At 37.7% G+C, this 20,309-nt stretch overlaps 1 protein-coding gene across 1 annotated transcript in view; it reads right to left on the reverse strand.

Annotated features, from left to right (window-relative positions):
• The window catches only part of LOC129709728 (protein argonaute-4-like), a 56,630-nt gene that overhangs the window by 18,679 nt on the left and 17,642 nt on the right, over window positions 1-20,309 (reverse strand). The window contains 10 exon segments of the mRNA XM_055656263.1: window positions 4,847-5,006; window positions 5,937-6,095; window positions 6,098-6,120; window positions 6,537-6,670; window positions 13,638-13,766; window positions 14,259-14,378; window positions 14,703-14,850; window positions 15,004-15,091; window positions 16,515-16,649; window positions 19,734-19,870. Coding sequence (XP_055512238.1) covers window positions 4,847-5,006; window positions 5,937-6,095; window positions 6,098-6,120; window positions 6,537-6,670; window positions 13,638-13,766; window positions 14,259-14,378; window positions 14,703-14,850; window positions 15,004-15,091; window positions 16,515-16,649; window positions 19,734-19,870 — 1,233 coding nt within the window.

Raw genomic sequence — 20,309 nt, forward strand, 5'->3', positions numbered from 1 at the left:
CCGGAGTAGGCCAATTGGCCCTTCAAGCCAGCACCGCTATTCAACATGATCATGGCTGATCATCTAAAATCAGTACCCCGATTCTGCTTTTCCCCCCAAATCTCTTAATTCCTTCAACGCTAAGAGCTAAATCTAACTCTCTCTTGAAAACATCCAGTAAATTGGCCTCCACTGCCTTCTGTGGCAGAGAATTCCAGAGATTCACAACTCTCTGGGTGAAGAAGTTTTTCCTCATCTCAGTCCTAAATGGCCTCCCCCTTATTCTTAAACTGTGACCTCTGGTTCTGGACTCCCCCAACATGGGGAACATTTTTCCTCCATCTACCCTGTTCAATTCTCTACCAATTGTGTATGCTTCTATAAGATCCCATCTTTCTAAATTCTAGTGAATACAGTGTCTCTATAATGTGTGAGACAAAGACCCATCATATATATTTATTTGCCTCTGTACTCCACAATTTGAGATTTGTAATAGAGAAAAAAAAGCAACAAAAAAAAACAAAACAAAAAAACAAAAAACAAAAAAAAATCACATGTGGTTAAAGTGCACATTGTCAGATTTTAATAAAGGCCATTTTAATACATTTTGGTTTCACCATGTGTAGATCAGTGTCACTCGTGTTATGTCATACTTTGTATCTACGCCCACTAGTTTAACAGAAAACTTCTCAGCCCTTTCTCCCTCAGTCTTGTGTTACCTATTAAGATGAAGTTACCTATGCTGTAACGCTAATAAAATCTAAACAAACGAGGATGTCATCCACTACAATGGAGCATGGATAACACGCAAACAACTGCTCCATAGCTTATTTAAATACGTCACTGGCAGAGCTTATGCCCAAAGGCATGTGAAGAAATCTGTATCGCCCGAACGGTGAGCTGAAGATGGTTAACTTGGAGGAGTTGTGTTCCAGCGAAATCTGCCAGAATGAACTCTTGGCATCTAGTAGTTCAGAAAACTTCAGAATTAATTATGCTATTACCATCAGCAGTTGTATCAATGAAGATAAGTGAGCCAGTACCTTCAGCAGCCATACATGCCCAGGCCATAACACCCCCACCACCGTCTTTCACAGATGAGTGGCATGCTTTGGATCTTGGGCAGTTCCTTCTCTCCTCCATACTTTGCTCTTGCCACCACTCTGTCTCTGTCCCACTTAGGAAACCTCTGGAGACTTTGCGCCCCACCCAAGGTTTCCATGTGGTTCCCGGAGGTTGCAGGTGGAGGAAGCAGGTAGGGAGACTGACAAAAACGTCCGGGAGCTGCACGGAAACCTTGGGTGAGGCGCAGTCTCCAGAGGTTTCCATTCAGGTTTCCTAAGTGGGACAGGGGCATTTAGTCTCATCTGCCCACAAGACCTTTTTCCAGAACTGTGGTTGCTCTTTTAAGTACTTCTTGGCAAACTGTAACCTGGCCATCCTATTTTTGCAGCTAACCAGTGGTTTGCATCTTGCACCCGACTCCTTCTGCGGACAGTGGCCATTGACAAATCCACACCCGACTCCTGAAGAGTGTTACTGATCTGTCTGACAGGTATTTGGGGATTTTTCTTTATTATATAGATAATTCTTCTGTCTTCAGCTATGAAGGTCTTCTTTGGCCTGCCAGTCCCTTTGCCATCAGTAAGCTCACCAGTGTTCTCTTTCTTCTTAATAATGTTCCAAACAGTTGATTTTAGTAAGCCTAAGGTTTGGCTGATGTCTCTCTAACAGTTATATTCTTTTTTTTTTTCCAGTCTCATAATGGCTTCTTTGACTTTCATTGACACAACTTTGGTCCCCATGTTGATAAACAGCAATAAAAGTTTCCATAGGTGATGGAAAGACTGGAGGAAAGACTAGGTACTGAGAGCTCTCTTCTATCTGCATTAAGAAGGCAATTAAACACACCTGAGTAATTACAAACGTCTGTGAGGCCATGTGTCCCTGAAATGGGGGGAATTATGTATAAATACTGCTGTACTTTCTAAATGGCGAGATCAAAATGTATAAAAATGACCTTTATTAAAATCTGACATGCACTTTAACCACATGTGATTTTTTTCCTATTACAAATCTCAAATTGTGGAGTACAGAGGCAAATAAATAAATGATGGGTCTTTGTCCCAAACATTATGGAGGGCACTGTACAAGCCCAGTCAACCCATTCTTTCATCATATGTCAATCCCGCCATCCCAGGAATTAACTTGGTGCACCTACTCTGCACTCCCTTAATAGCAATAATGCCCTTCCTCAAATTAGGAGGCACACAATAGGTCTCACCAGGGCTCTGTATAACTGCAGTATGACCTCCTTGCTCCTAAACTCAAATCCTCTCACAATTAAGGCCAACATGCCATTAGCTTTCTTCACTGTCTGCTGTACCTGCATGCTTACTTTCAGTGACTGATGTACCCAGGTCTCCTTTGCATCTCCCCTTTACCAAATCTGACACCATTCAAATAATAATCTGCCTTCCTGTTCTTGCCACCAAAGTGGATACTCTAACATTTATCCACATTATATTGCATCTGCCATGCATCTGCCCACTCACCCAACCTATCCAAGTTACCCTGCAGCTTCAAAGCATCCTCATCACAGCTCACACTGCCACCCAGCTTTGTGTCATCTGCAATCTTGGAGATGTCACATTTAATTCCCCCATCCAAATCGTTAAAAATATTGTAAATAACTGGGGTCCCGGCACCGAGCCTTGCGGCATCCCTCTAGTCACTGCCTGCCATTCTGAAAAGGACCGGTTAATTCTGACTCTTTGCTTCCTGTCTGCCAACCAGTTCTCTATCCATGTCAATACTCTACCCCCAATACCATGTACTCTAACTTTGCACACTAATCTCTTGTGTGGGACCTTGTCAAAAGCTTTTTGAAAGTCCAGATACACCACATCCACTGGCTCTCCCTTATCCATTCTACTTGATACATTATCAAAAAGTTCCAGAAGATTAGTCAAGCATGATTCATAAATGCATGCTGACTTTCCAAATGTGTTGCTATAACATCTTTAATAATCGGCTCAAGCAACTTCCCCACTACCGATGTGCGATTAACTGGTCTATAATTCCCCGTTTTCCCTCGCCCTCCTTTCTTAAAAAGTGGGGTTACATTGGCTCCCTTCCATTCCACAGGAACTGATCCAGAGTTGTGAGAACATTAGAACATTATCACCAATGCATCCACGATTTCTGGGGCCACCTCCTGGAGTACCCTGGGATGCAGACCATCAGGTCCTAGGGATTTATTTGTCTTCAGTCCCAACAGTTTACCTAACACCATTTCCTAACCAATGTGGATTCCATTAAATTCCTCCCTCCCACTAGTTCCTCAGTCCCCTCGTATTTCTGGGAGTATGTTTATGTCATCTTTCGTGAAGACAGAATCAAAGTACGCATTTAATTGTTCTGCCATTTCCTTGTTTTCCATTATAAACTCACCAGTCTCTGATTGTAAGAGTTCTACATTTGTCTTCACCAATGCTTTCCTTTTTACATATCTAACAAACCCTTTAGAGTCAGCTTATATATTCCCCGCAAGCTTTCTTTCATGCCCCATTTCCCCCCCTCTTAATTAATCCCTTTGTCCACTGTTGAGTTCTAAATTTGCTACTTCCTCTGGCCAATGTATATGCCTTTTCCTTGGATAGAGTGGATGTGGAGAGGATGTTTCCACTAGTGGGAGAGTCTAGTACTACAGGTCATAGCCTCAGAATTAAAGAACGTTCTTTTAGGAAGGAGATGAGGAGGAATTTCTGTAGTCAGAGGGTGGTGAATCTGTGGAATTATTTGTCACAGATGGCTGTGGAGGTCGTCAGTGGATATATCTAAGACAGAGATAGATAGATTCTTAGGTACACAAAAAAGCTGGAGAAACTCAGCGGGTGCAGCAGCATCTATGGAGCGAAGGAAATAGGCAAGGTTTCGGCCCGAAACGTTGCCTATTTCCTTCGCTCCAAAGATGCTGCTGCACCCGATGAGTTTCTCCAGCTTTTTTGTGTACCTTCGATTCTCCAGCATCTGCAGTTCCTTCTTAAAACACATAGATAGATTCTTGATTAGTACGAGTGTCAGAAGTTATGGGAAGGCAGGAGAATGGGGTTAAGAGGGAGAGATATATCAGCCATGATTGAATGGCAGAGTAGACCCGATGGGCTGAATGGCCTGATTCTACTCCTATCACATGATCTTATTAACTAGAATAATTTGCTTAAGTTGATTAAAACGCAATTATGATGCAGAAATATTGTAGGAAAACAGTGAACAAGATGACCTGAAAATAATATCGAGTAAATAATCTGCATGCTTTATGTTTTTTTGTTAGCTACTGCTGTCCTACAAATGATAGTGTTGTTATCAGAATGTTTTTGCAACACAGTAGCCAAGGTGAATGGATAAGGTTATCAAGGAAGTAAAAATGATAACCCAACAGTATTAATTTTAACATTCTGCCATAATAAATGTTCAAATTACAATCTTTCATCACCAACGCATTATTTTACAAATATTTGGATTGTATATGTACACATATCTGTTTTTGTCCCCTTGGGAATGCAGTTTTTTTTTTTTTTAAACTCCCATGTATTAATTATAACTATGCCTGACATTAAACAGTTGTCCTGTCCAATGTCCTCATTAAACTAACATCAATGTTCTATCATTGTTCATCTTGTTAGCATTTGAGACATGATTTTGACCCAGAACTACCATTAGCTTTCATATCTCAATGAACCTCGAAGAAAATGTGGAAAACAACTTAACGCAATCGACATAACATTAAAACACTTTGCACTATATTACACAATTTACTAAAATGCAAAACTAATGTACAAAAATTATTGCAGACAGAACTCACCGCTGGTGAGGTACAAGAACATTATTGATTCCACCAAGTTTTGCATTAATCTTCAAACAAAGATTTGATAATGTCTGCGGGGATGTTTTGACTACATTCTTCACCTGAACACATTGTGTGGCCATTCCCAACAATGTGTCACCCACACGTTTCACTTCAGCTGGAAGATATACAATGAGATTTTAAATTACACCTGAATGTACAGCATGAAACATTTTCAAAAAGGAAAATCTCTTAAAGGACTCCAATATATATTTTTTTAATTAAATATTTAGATTATGTCTTTGAATATTTTATTTTGCTGTTTTTAAAAACCTTTCAGAATAGATTTATTTTTTATTTTTACAAGAAATGTTTCACAGTACTGAATATTATCAAATATCAATTACTTGAAATCGATTCCACTTATGTATTTTTTTTTCAGATGGTGGGCAAACAAGCAAATCAAAACAATGTTTAACACTTTGCTGGTACCGAAAACGAGCATTACATGATCATGGACTAATACTGAACTAATACATTTTAACAATCCCCTCTGCAAATCAAGTAGTTCAGTAATTGAACCGAGAAGATTTCCGTTCAAGTACACAATCAAATTAGAATGTTCAGTTTGGAGAATTACTATTTATTATTGTTTAGAAGTTTGCAATTTCACATTTTAGTATTGAATATTGCTTGAATAAAGGGACTATCTAACAATCTGCCATTAGATCTACATAAAATTACCAACTGGTTTGTGGTGGCACTTTTTGTTGAACTTCTAGATTGGACTTTGTGATTATTTTTCCTCATCTTCTTACTCATATACTTTCTGAACTTATTTAAGATGGGAAATGAAGGTTTCTCAAATATTTATTTGCACGGCATCAAAATCAGAAATTATGATAAACCTCCAATAATAACTGTTACTGTGATGAGCAGCTTTCGAGTTTGTTTTTGAGAGGAATATAGATCACCTCTGGAACTGAAAGTAACTGGTGGACCGTTTCAGCATTTAAGCAGAGAAATCTCATCGCCATTTGCATCCAAAGGCTGCCTGCAATATTATATCTGTGGAATTAACATTTCGTAACACTCGTCACAAACATACCATAAACAGGAGTCTTCCCAGGCAGAATAACTACAATCAATTGCAGACCAACATAAGTCATCTTCAGGTGCTTAAACATCGGTTCTACACTGTCTGCACCTTGTGCATATTTACAGAAACACGGCTGTCCCTGAATAGGCATTCCAGCATCTTTGGAAATTTACGCAACTGATCAGTAAAATTCCTGTAGGAGAACAAGCGGCAGAATTAAAACTATTTGTCTGATGCTTTTTATCTGCACTCATGTGACAAGCTGAATTTGTGCAGAAAAACCATATACCACCTCCAATTAATGCATTTCAGCCCATTTCAGTTAGAAGTCGATTTCCTTTTTGCTCCATTAGCATTAGAATTTCAAAGACAAATTTAAAACAGAACATTTCTCTTGAAGTAAATAAAGCAAATTTGTTAAAAATTACATTTAGAAAAGGTGCATTTAAAATTCGTAAACTAATCATGCAAACTAGAAGTACAGAAAACCATTAGTTGTAAGAAAATGTTAATCCATCATTTTTAAAACACATCTTTTATTTTTGGCGTTAATGCTTTCCAGCAAACTGAGAAGCAAATGCTTAATTCTGTAAGTGAGAGGATGCTTACTTTAAAACTTCCTCCCGGCACTGCTTCTGTGGTGCAAAACAGGCAACTGCCCAGACTTTAATCTCAATGCCAGCATAGAATTGTTTGCCTCTCATGTCCCATACCCCCTGGTTTGGGGTAGCAACAGTCTTATTCTGAAATAAATGCACAGGGGTTGGGAAGGTGAAAGGAAACCCGTTAAATATAATTAACAATTACATCTTAACAAAAAGCATTATTTCTGTTTCTTTGCACTTTTTCTTCTCTGAACTGCAGAGAAGAAATAGAAAATTATATCCAAATATGTGGAATCAAGATGTTTGGGTATGTTTTTATATCATCCAGAATGGTGGATATAGCTAACCAAGTGGAATAATCCTCATTCTTCAAATAAATTGCCTCCACCTACCATGGGATAGATAGCCCCGACCGGCAGCCCTGCAGACTCTGACCTAGGAGAATCGCCGCCCGGGAACCGCCACAATGCCGCCTGGAAAACGGCAAATCCATGCAATCATGCCAACTTCCTCCAACACTGGAAACAGGTTGGAGGGGACAGCAAAGAATAAGAGTATCTGTCTCCCCAACCCAGAGGAGGTCATGGAATTTACCTCCAGGAGAAAAGGGGCACTGGCTGAATGCCAAGGGAGCTGACCCCCCAGTGCCACCCCCCCCAACAGCGGAGTTTGAGCCCTCCTCCAATTTAGCAAGAGGCTTAAAGGGCCAATGGGGAACAGTAAGGGGAGCAGGATCCTTTTGAGGCTGCCATTCCCATCTATTACTGTTGTAAACCCACACAGCCATCTTCAGTTCTTTGGACCAGAAGAAGAAAGTAATGCAATGAAATGTCAATGCCCCGTTCCCCTACTCAAGGGAGAATTATTCTTCTGATTGACTGTTGCTACAGAATTCAGAAATAAATTAACAGTAAATATGGATATAGACCAAAATATTACCCTGATAACAAATGTTAATAACACAAATTTTAAACCAGCAAAATCACAAACATGTTGGAAAGCAAAGCCAAGAAAATACAGATAAAATGTGTAGGAAGGAACTGCAGGTGCTGGTTTAAACCATAGATAGGAGACACAAAAAGCTGGAATAATTCAGCGGTCAGGCAGCATCTCTGGAGAAAATAGATGATGTTTTTGGTTGAGACCCTTCTTCAGCTTTTTATGTCTATCTTCAAGATAATACAGATTTGGCCTCCACTGAATATCGTTTTGCATATTTGATAACTTTCTATGAACAAGTATTACAATGCAAAAGAAAATTATCTTAAATGCTGTGGCCTTTAAAACTGAATACTTTGAAAAATATTCCCCGTCCTGGTCTATTGCTGTTGTCATTACTTCCTCTTCTCAAGCCATAATTAAAAATAAAATCCCACAAAAAACAAGGTTGAAAACAGGAAAAGCAAGTCCGATCTATTCAACCATTCAGTTAAGTTCACAAATGATCTTTTACCATAACATATTATCCAGTTCTAATTTTTGATGCCTTGAGTGCCAAAAAAAAAAATCACACTCGACAACTGACCCACAGTCTTCCAAAACAGAATTATAAAAATCTATAACCTGCAGTAAAAGGTTTCTAAGCCACCCATGCCAGGGGAACATCAAAATCCTGGGTGCATGTCGGCATCACTGCGAACAGTCACTAATAGTTAACATGGGTAAAATACTGCCACGAAAGCAGGGACAACACCGAACTACCATTCAACCACTGACGTATTGAAGTTCACATCTACACCATGACTAAAAAGTAAGTTACAGTCACTCATCTGATTCTGTAAATCTGACCAGACGCTGCTTCCAGGATACCGCATTCCTACAAATTCCTCACCCAAGATTATAGCCCCATTTCTATAAGCAGGGAAATGAACTTCTCAGCACTTGTCATTAAAAATCTTGAATCAATGATAGAAACATATAAAATTATAAAAGGACTGGACAAGCTAGATGCAGGAAAAATATTCCCAATGTTGGGCGAGTCCAGAACCAGGGGCCACAGTCTTAGAATAAAGGGGAGGCCATTTAAGACTGAAGTGAGAAAAAACTTTTTCACCCAGAGAGTTGTAAATTTGTGGAATTCCCTGCCACAGAGGGCAGTGGAGGCCAAATCACTGGATGAATTTAAGAGAGTTAGATAGAGCTGTAGGGACTAGTGTAATCAAGGGATATGGGGAGAAGGCAGGCACGGGTTATTGATTGGGGACGATCAGCCATGATCGCAGTGAATGGCGGTGCTGGCTTGAAGGGCTGAATGGCCTCTTCCCGCACCTATTTTCCATGTTTCTATGTTACTTTACATTCTTCAAATGCCTGATATTTTTAGTCAACGGACAACCCTTTTACATCAAAAATTCACTAGAGTGATTTGAAGTAAATGTCCTTCCCTAGACAATGAGATTAAAATTCCCACAGAACTCCATGAGTGGATTCAAACTTTATTCAACGATAAATAGACTTACTACTCTTACCCTCCTCTTGCCACTGGCTTCTCCAAAGCATTCAAGTCATCAACCTCCAACTCAAAAGGAAACTTCAAGCCATGATCTCAAGATAACCCAGCCTTCTCAGAAACAAATACATGCCAAACAATGATGACAAATCAAGATCAGAACTTAAGAGAAATTGTGCTCTTCCTCCCCTCTTCGTCCTCCAAAGATACAAGGCAGCTTTGATAAAGTGCATTATAGCAGGCCACAATCATAGCATGGTCCCTTGGAAGCACATGAAAGTACACAATTGGTCATTTAACTCTCCAAAAAACAACTAATTAATCACATCCACCTGTACTTTTGCTCTTTGTCCTAGTTTTATTTCAATTCAATAACGTGTTCAATTCTCTTTTGAAAGGTAAAAGACAAATCTTCCACAACATTTGCAGGCAATATATTTGTGATTTGATACATAAAATAAATTTCATTCCCAGGATATTTTGGCAATCTTAACTTGTATGCTCTGGTTATTGGCTGCACTGCCAGTTTTGTTCTATCAAACCGATTCACAATTCTGAATGCCTCTCAAATTAGGCACAACTCCAGCAGAACTTAGGTGGTCACAATATTGTGTGGCAAACTTTTGGGTTCATTCAAAATACATTATTTCCTAGGACTACACAAAAGATGCAGAGGGGTTTTAAACAGTGGGAGTCGATAACAACCAGGGCATCATGATTGTCAAGTTGGTGATTTAGGATTAAAATACAAGATTCTTTTCACTCAATGCAGTAAATCTTTGAAATGTTCTAACCCCAGAAAATTGTCGATGCAAGACAGAGCAGATCTCTGAAATAATAAGGAAATCCCAGGATATTGAAACCAATCAACTGAACAGCTACAAGTGGAGGAATATTCTCCCCAAAGGAGCCCTAATCCTGAATCTTTGTCCTTACAATGCCTTGACAGAAGGCAAAATGGGACGTTGCCAAAGTCTGTGTCTTCTTTTTTTTTCTTCATGTTTCTGATATTTAAATACTGATATTAAACTATAAGTGATGCAAATAATTAATATCAGAATGAATAAAAATATTAAATGAAAACTCAATAAAACACTTACGGAAAATTACACCAAAGTAAATCAAAAAGTAAAGCAATCTAGATTTAGAAAGTCACATGCTTTTTTATTTAATAGGACTTTGGTTAGGTCGCATTTGAAGTATTGAGTGCAGTTCTGGTCACCCAATTACAGTGAGGATGTATAGGCTTTGGAGAAGATGCAGAAGAGTTTTACCAGAAGATGGTAAAGCTACAAGTAGAGGTGGACAAACTTAGATTGTTTCCCCTGGAATGTCGTAGACCGAGGGGAGATGTTAGAAGTATATAAAATTGTGAGATGCAAAATTAGGGTGGACAGTCAGAACCTTTCTTCCACAGAGTGGAAATGTCAAAGATTAGACGGCATAGCTTTAAGATGAGAGGGGTAAATTAAAAAAAAAACTTGCCCCGCACATCTCCATTAAAGTGTGGTGGGTGCTTGGAATGTGCTGCAAGCGGTTGTGATTGAGGTAGATGTCATGGTGACATTTCAGAGGCTTTTAGATAAGACAGGTTACACAGAAAAGCTGGAGAAACTCAGCGGGTGCAGCAGCATCTATGGAGCGAAGGAAATAGGCAACGTTTCGGGCCGAAACCCTTCTTCAGACGTTTTATCTTATCTTTTAGATAAGACATGTGGATATGCAGGAATGGAGGGATATGGATTAAGTGCAGGCACCCAAGTTGGTAACTGTGGGCTGTAGGACCTATTCCTGGGCTGTACTGCTCTATGTTAATGATTTAAGTAGTAGTGCTATCTCCATTCTCTAGGTTATGAATTTTCATCCAAATAAAGATTCCAATTCCTCACCAGGAATGGACTTTGCATTGGAACTCCAGGCAGTCCTCTGACAGAGCAGAGGGAAACATATATTGATACTCAGCAAGTCCATGACTTAAAAAGCAGTAGGTACTTGTGGAGATATGTGAGGATTCAGCCCATGAAGTTACAATAGAAAAGTCGTAGAACAATAGACAGGATCTTCTCAAACATCAGAATGAACGGACATCAGAACAGACTTAATGGATCACATGGCCCAGTTCTTGTTCTGTCTTTAACTCTTTTCCTGCTCAAAACAATCCTAATCACTCTAGTCTATCCACATAGTGGTATCCTCACCTTGCCTTCATTATGTTAACTACATTACTTACAAGTCCCAAATATCAAGAACATTTTGTTTCTCCATATTTCAGTAGCTCTCTTTAAAAAAAAAGGCAATATGCAGCCAACATCTTTCACAAGTGCCTTCTTGGCCTAAATGGCAAATATTTTTCTTGTGCTTGGTTAAAGGGATTAGTTCACCGCGCCTCAAGAATTGGAAAAGGATGGCAAACATTTAGACACTTGCTGCCAATGTTAGGATGAAGAAAATATATTAAATCATCGATCTAGTTAAAGTACTGGTATTTAAAAGAAAACATTGGATAATTTTATTATGGCAGATTATGACCTAGAAGAATTGAACAGGTAATCTTTCCTGTGGTACCCAAATTCCATTTAGCATTGCTAATTTACTGGCAATGACAAATTCCAAGATTCCAATGACAAAATCTTGCAGTCTCTCAAGGTGGGAATCCAAATGTGGTCAAAGGAAGAGGCATTTACCTAGTTTTATTTTGCTACAGTTCAGGATTAAATCCAAATTCGGACACTCATCAGCAACTATTCCAACAATGAAACAGACAAACCGATTATTCAATAAGAATTTAGGGCTTTGCATTTTTGCAAAGCTGCCTTATAAATTTTTTATTGGCCGATAGCAAGCGATCTTAAAATAAAACAAACCTTTGTGGTAAGCAAAGCATTACAGAAGCAACTGGTGCAGAGAGTAAAGATGGCCATAGTAGGTATATTCAAAAAAGCATATTTTTAATTATGCTTTGAAAAATGAATGTTTGTATCCAGTAACCTTGACTATTTATTTCATATTGCCCACCTAAGCCATGGTGAATGGAGGGCAAATGAAGAATGAGAAATGAATGAGAACTGAAGATATCACCATTCTATAAATAAAACATTTAACATGTAGATGCAAGAATAAAAATGACATTTGAAACATGGAAAGTCTTTTTGATGATCATTACGGGAAATTATTTTCCTTCCAATTACTAAGACTAAGTGTAAACAAGACAAAAACGTAAGCATCTTAATTGGATTTAGACAGCTATGAAGGAGCAAGAATATAGCAAAAATATCAGCATCTATATAGATCTGTCAAAGTAGACTGGCCTACTCAGATTGCCATTATACATAGGATCTAGCCCAAAGGAAATTATTAATGGGCAAAAACTGTTCAAATTTAGAAAAACACCATCTATAATTGTTACATCAATTTAAAAATTGACACAGAAAACAATATAGCATTTGCTTAAGTTCACTGGTTCAAATAATCAAGTGAAATTGAGCTAAGCTCACTTTGTGAAGTAATTATGAAATGTATTTATAATTGAAAACACTTAATTTTTAAGCAGCAATTAAAATTGAATATCGTCCATTTACAAATTCTATCAGAAAGAAAATTGAGCTTGATTCTATAATTTGCAATTATATGCTGTGACTGGATCACTGCAGCACTTGTGAAAATTTAACAAAATCAAATGGTTAAAAAGATAATAAATGAAGATGCTTTATCTAATTTCTTTATGTCCATCATTTCTGATAACAATGATTTAACCACTAGATACTTACAAAATTCTTAAGGGGTTGGACAGGCTAGATGCAGGAAGATTGTTCCCGATGTTGGGGAAGTCCAGAACAAGGGATCACAGTTTAAGGATAAGGGGGAAATCTTTTAGGACCGAGATGAGAAAAAACATTTTTCACACAGTGGTGAATCTCTGGAATTCTCTGCACAGAAGGTAGTTGAGGCCAGTTCATTGGCTATATTTAAGAGGGAGTTAGATGTGGCCCTTGTGGCTAAAGGGATCAGGGGGTATGGAGAGAAGGCAGGGATGGGATACCGAGTTGGATGATCAGCCATGATCATATTGAATGGCGGTGCAGGCTCGAAGGGCCGAATGGCCTACTCCTGCACCTATTTTCTATGTTTCTATGTGCTGGGATGTACACCTTTAAGTTAAACTACCACTGTGATGCAGAACTCCAAATCAGTGGAAACTAACTTTCAAGCTCTGATAAAGGGTTATTGATCGGAAATGTCAACTTTATTTCTATCTGTAGATGCTGCCTTGCCCGCTAAATACAGCTTATGGATGCAAGGTACAAATTTGAATCAATAAAACAATCCACAGAAAAAAAGCTTGAAAAATCTATGTACCAACTCGTTCTTGCTCTTCTTCAAAGAATTAATAAACAGCTGAGGGGGAAGGAAAATTATTTATTTTGGAATTCAACCCTGTAATTTATTTGAGACAATCATACGCTAACGTACTTGGGAAGCAAATACAAAAACAAAAAAAGTTTCACCTATCCCGAATTTACTATTGCTTGTAAATATTTGTGCATAAAATAGTTTTGCTGTACAACTCGTATATATAGCATAGCAATGCACTATATCACTTACTTCAAGTCCTGTGCATTCACAATTCCAGCTGCTTCCGTCCAACATCAGACTTACCCTGCCTCCATACTGGAGCATCGGTGCAGGCAGCACTCGACCTGTGACCTCAGTCATTTCATTATGAACGACAATACCAAACTCCTTTAGATATGGATCTGGCCCGCCAATCATACTGTTACTCTTCACCTTTATATGTAAACAAAACAAATTTACTAATCAATGTTCTGATTGTTGCACTCATTAAGATTATTTATCCACCACATTCTAACCAACCATTTCAATCAAACATGCAGATAGATTGAAAAGGGAGGATTTGGAAAAATTTAGCATTGTATGGTCTAGAGCTCTTTGTGCCGTATTTCAGCTGGCAATGCTCAAAATAATTAATATATAAATTATATAATTTGTAATACTAACAAATATTTAGACATGGTATTCTAAACATTGTAATGGTCAGTTAATTGAGGAACTCACTTTAATCATCCATATTTTCCTTTTTTAAAGTTATATTCAAGCTAATAATAGTTTGAAAACAGTTTGTAAATTAATTTTTCAGGTACTCTAGTATATTTAAATTTATCCTGCTTTTATCGATGCACTGGTTAGTTTTGCTCAGTCAAATTTGCACCACCTCTTCCAGATTGTAAACCCAAACTTTAAAGCTTTGTCACAACTCACCAGACGACTAATCTCCTCTTGTCGGTCGGGCGCTGATCGAGCTGTTGCTTTGATCATTGTTGATGTTTGATTGTCTGTTAGTTTCTTGATACAACGTTGCCCAGCTACAATGTTACATACCTACAAATAGAAAGGAAATGACATTATATTTTGAAATAATGTTTTTAATTAGGTCAATGGAACTTCAGATAAAAATGTAAGCAAGCACTTTGATAGAAAATAAGGTAGAAATAAAATTTAGATTCATAGAGAAGGCTTGGTGACGAAACAATAAGCGACATTTCCTTTCCTTCAGACTACCAGACTTCAGTGATGGAATTGCAAATGTAGAATTAAAGTTGCATTTGTCCTGGAAATGGGTGAAGTCACAGGCAGACCCGAGCATGAAACTTCATTACAAAACCTTACTTCAGTGGTACATTGTTCCCCATATTTCAATCTCACCTCAAGTGGCAGATAGGTGTGCTTCTGCTCTTGTCCCACTTGTAGACAGGGTAGGTGGGGATATTTAAGTTGCAAATTGTATTTTTGTTTGAAGTATTGTGCCACTGTACACTCCATTGCTTGCCCATTTTCCAGTTGTAGAGGAAACCTGGCAAAGCAGATAATTGACAACCACAAGGAAAGTCAGTACAATTATTTACAGGCACGAAATAAAAAATATTATATACTTAATAAAAATATGGGATACAAAATACAAACAAATGAAAAAGCTATAAAATATTGCAATTGAGTGCGTACTCACGTCTGGTGACTGGCCGGCCGTCGGGTGACATTACACACTCTATATTTTCTTTTCATCTGTCCACAATGAGTCACCTCCACTTTTAGACCTGAATAGACAGCAGAACTCATTAAAATTGGTTGTAGAAAACAAGACCAGTAAGTAAATGTTCAAATGAGTTCAACTGAACAATTATTTTAATTTGTATTTTGTTATTTATTATTTGTTGCATGACAATTTGAAATATAGCATTTAAATTACATAGTATTAACCTCCATTGTCCTGGCTGCGGGTGCCACATGTTCATGTAAATACATTGCAACTGTAAAAACAATAGATTATTGGCATCACCTTTCCTAGTTATTGTGGGAATTCAAACTCCCACATTTGCAAACAAAATTTGTAATTTTCATTCTTCTAAATGCTTATCCCAACTTTCAATCCAGGAATTAACAAGAATATTAAAGAAATGCATTATATTTTGAAAATAAGTATAGTTTCTGATTGGAAAACTCAGCAGGAAGGCAGTCAAAAATGAGACAAATTCTTTCTACAATTAACTCATTAATAAATTGATCCATCTTAATGAAATGGGCACATTTCATGCACAAATCTTATTTTTGCAACAAAAGAATTTGAAAGGCACCAAGGAAAGTGATTTTCCATAACTTTAATTTAAAGTACAGTAAACTGCCAAACAAAATATGCTGCTAAAAACAGTTGTGCAAGCTAGTTCAGAAGACAGAAAAAGCTTCATGGTTTAAATACTAATCATAAAAATCGCCTTAAAAAAGACAGAGTGCTGGAGTAACTCAGTGGGTCAGGCCACAACTATGGAGAACATGTGGGTCAGGTCACATTTCTGGATCGGGACCCCTTTTAGACTGTTTGTAGTGGGGGTGGGGGGTGAACGAGAACTGGAAGAGAGGTGGGGCAAGACAAAGACGAGTTATAGGTGGATACAGATGAGAGGATGTTTTGATAGGTAAAGATCAGACATTCAAGGTTTCTATACGGTGGGTATCAATTGTCAGTCTGCAGTTACTTTTAGAAGCTTTGGCAGGACGTCTTAATGAAGTTCCAGAGGATTGTGTCCAGGCACTTGACGTTGACAGAGAGAGAAATGTAGGTGGAAGGGGAAGAGATAGGTGTGAGTTCGGGTAGGGCACGTAAAAGAGAATGGGAAGGAAGGAAGCACCGAAAATATAAGTAGCCTATTTCATTTTGTCAATTTTAGAGACACACACACACACAACTAACCAGTAAGTAGAGTATGTGCAGCTATTTACAAACATTTAACAAACCTAGTATTCAAAATTAGCCATTTCAGATACAATCACATCTAAATGTACATTTATCTTTTATAAACAAAATTTCCAATGATTTATTATTAATTTTTTTTAAAATAGCTTTCATGCTGGGATTACAGCTTTAACTGAGTTCAAACAAAAGTATAATCATAATTACTTAATTCATCTAAATGTTTTCACTTGTGGAAATGGTTAGCAAAATTGCCTGCATTTTCATGTTACCTCTTATTTCTTTGGTAAATTTCACACGCTGCGAGTCAGTCAGTGGTTTGTTTTGCTCATTGATATTCTGAATGTCTAATACCTCACACATGAACTCAATGACTGGTTGAGCTCTGTAAAACGCTGTTGCAGACACTGTAAGGCAGAAGAAGATTAGTATCCTTGAAAGCTCAGACTTCCACAAACTAAATTCCTTACTGTTCTTTCCCACCTCATCAATTTGCAACTGTGTCCAGGATTTTAAATATGCTCTATATGCCAAGTGGAACTAACATTTGAAGAGATGGACTAATGAGCTTTTATTTATTTTCTTTCCCTGACTGGCTAAATAAAATGGAAAACCTATCTGTAAAATTGCATAACTAGCTAAGCAGCCTGTATATTGATTTATTTGTGGCTAAAGAAAATACAAATACATTAAAACTGCATTTAAAGCTGTAATTAATGAACAACGTAGGTTCTGATTGAATAATGAACATGGCTGATAGTTTAATACGAGCCCAGGACTTTCAGTTGCTTTGATGAGATGCTGAAAGATAGGAAGATGTTAATACCAGACGCAAAGCATCGTGTTTGGTTTTGATGTCCTTATTAAACGTGGGATAAACTTACAGTGGAAACAATTAAGGGAATGTTCATTAGGTTGATTGCTGGGAAGAAGGGATGGTCATGAGAAACTATTGGGAGGACTGGACCTAAACTCATTTAGGACAGAATTGACAAGGGATATCAGTGGATTGCAAAACTTGAGATTTCTTTATCCTAGGGACCTGGGGAAGCAGAGTAATTAAATACATTCAAGATTGAGACAAACACATCTTTGAACTATAGTCAAGGGTTATTGGGAACTAACAGGAAGGCAGAGTTGAATTCAAAATATCAGCCAAGCTGAAAGCACCATCTAATTTAAAATTTTGTGGAAATTGCATATTGATCTGCGTGGACATTGATGGTCGGATTGGGACCCGTTGCTTCAAGTGCACATACATCTTTATGGTGATTATGGTAATTTGATTGCTTGGAAGAATCTCGCTACCACTGATAACCTCACTTCATTAGATTTTATATTATTGTAACTTCAAAAGCTTTTTTTTTTAATTTCTTTTTTTTTTAAATAAGGATTTCTATTATTTTGAACATTCTTGTTCTAATTTATATGTTATAATTAATTTAGTGCCAAATTCTTACTTTTGGTACAGAATTAGCTGAAGCACACTTTTTGGTTCAGAACCAATATGCTATCGTAAGAACATTTCAATTGGATAGCACAAGAAGTTAAGACATTCTTGCAGCGCTCAGGTCCATTGCAGACCCAATGTGACACTCGATTCATTCCAAGGTTTAAACACAAGTGCAAGAGCAATTGTGAAGAATAATTGATGCCATTTTTTCACTGATTATTACAAATTACAGGTTCTACTGGGTTGCATTGCGCTAGATCTGGACAACAACTCTCACTTGCCACCCTCATTTGTCCTGCAGATAACTTACCATGTGCAGTCCTACTATTTAAATCATAGGCACATGGATATGCAGGAAATGGAGAGATATGGATCATGAGCAAGCAGAGATTAGTTTAACCTGGCATATTGATCTGCCTGGACATTGATGGTCAAAAGGCCTGTTAATGTGCTGAACTAGTCTATGTTCTAAGTTAACCTCCAAGCTCTAATGTATAGTTCTCCCACACAAAAAAGTCCATTAATGGTGACCAAACATCAGATCTCAAGGTCATGCACTGAGGCAAAGCTCCAAGTTCTAACATAACCTGAAATGTTAACTAATTCTATTAAATAGACCCTAACTGACCTGTTGAGTTTTTCCAAGGAGTTTGTTTTAATTTCCTCCTTCATCCCATCATGCTATCCTTTTAGTCTGTCAGCTCACAGCCATCAAATGCCACCAAACTTGCGAAACTGTCGCCTTGTATATGAATGACTAACAGTTAACATGCAGGTACACCATAAACAGGAAGACATATGTTGAGCTTTATTAGAAGTTTAGAGTACAAGAGAACAGATGTCTTGTTCCACTTGAAGGATATACACAATAGAGAAAATGTTATGAAGGCTTTCCAGATTGATTGTGGGATATAAGGTTTGCCCTGCAAGGAAATGCAATGCAGATTGGACCTATGCTCTAGGAGGAGCAGGGGTGATCTCATTCATTAATTTAAAACAATTCTAAATGTTCCCACTGTGGACATTGCAAAAGGCTTGTTATCCAGAATCCAGTAACCAAATACAGCAAAACACCAATAAGCAATAAAGGATCCACAGACACCACTTTTGCAGAAAGCATCAGGAACAAGGTGATGCATTTTTCATTGCACGCCGTGAGCTTTATTGTTTGCTTGGATGGATGTAGATCAAATGATTGAAGCATTGGTTGGATTTATACAATTTAGACAATTAGTGTCACAGTTTATCATTTGATTTTGATTCAAAATTATAAAGTATCACAACGGCTTTGTACGTGTTAACTGTATGGATACACTGAAAGGAGTCTAGTAGCAAAATCATAACTTGCAATTGCTTTCTTCTCATTGTTATTTGGACAGGCTTCCAAAATTAGTGAAATAAATAAAAATTAGTTCCATATTTGAAGGAAGCAGACAGATACACCCAGAAAGGTTAAATTGTGCATTTGGTTTTGTAAAATCTGCCTAATTATGATGAACAGCCCTGATTAGTTTGGCATCATCCTGGATTATCCAACAGTACTATTATACCATATATTATTTTAAATTGACACATTCAGTTTAAAATGTAGTTATTTTACAATTATTCTCCCACACATCAAATACATTGCAGCTCTTCTTGGGTTTAAAAAAAAATCTCCTGCTGGAGCTTCATACATTTTGAACAGTGGTCAGCTTGCTCTAGCAGTTGGCCTCTATCTTACATTGGTGACGTCGAAACTAAAAAACACTTTTCTGTACACTCTGCAGAGACAAAAGGGATCAAGCATCTTTTTTTTTTTTTAAAGTTATCTTATCTTATAATGGTAGTGCTTGGATGGATTTAATATTTTGACAAACACCATGGTGCTACAACCTTTATATCTGCTGAGTTACATATTATACATTTCAATAATCTTTTCACGTTCCAGTTGATTAGGCAGAGATTTGAAGCTCTGGATCTCCTTGAAAGATGACTAAAGTATTTTAAAAATATTTAAGATTCACAGAATAAGTATGTCCACAGTTTAGCAACCCACCATCAATATTTAACATCATATTCCACATGGCTGGTCGAACAGATTGATGGAAACCAAACCAGACTTCTCTACCTCCTCCCAAAGGGTGATAGTAACCCTCTGGAGGAGAGAAAAAGGAACGACCTACTGGGGTGTACCTAAGGTGAAGTGGGGAAGATAAAAAAAGAAATCCTTCAAAACTCTAAAAAGTACATACTAATTATACTAGAGATTCAGACAGTAATGAGAGAATGACACATAACAAAACGCTCTTAGAGCATACTATAGTTTCTTCTCAAAGCCATTACTTCAATGCCAAGCAAAAACAGTTTCATTAGAATTTTTAACCATTCAGCAAACATGACAAACTAAAACTAGTCGAACAAGAAATTCAGAAGAAACAACGCCAGATTGAAGTTGTGAAAAGTATCAGTAGATAAAACACAGTTCAACACTCAGTTTGAGTTGCATGCTCTTTAGTCAGGTCTAGAAAATTCAATTTCAATATCATCCAGATCAGGGGATGGCAACATTGTTCTGCATGAATGTGAGCGGATGGCGGGCCACATCTATCACGTGTGCACATGGATCCCGCCC

Source organism: Leucoraja erinacea, chromosome 26 (genome assembly GCF_028641065.1).
Source record: "Leucoraja erinacea ecotype New England chromosome 26, Leri_hhj_1, whole genome shotgun sequence".
Lineage (NCBI taxonomy): Eukaryota > Metazoa > Chordata > Chondrichthyes > Rajiformes > Rajidae > Leucoraja > Leucoraja erinaceus.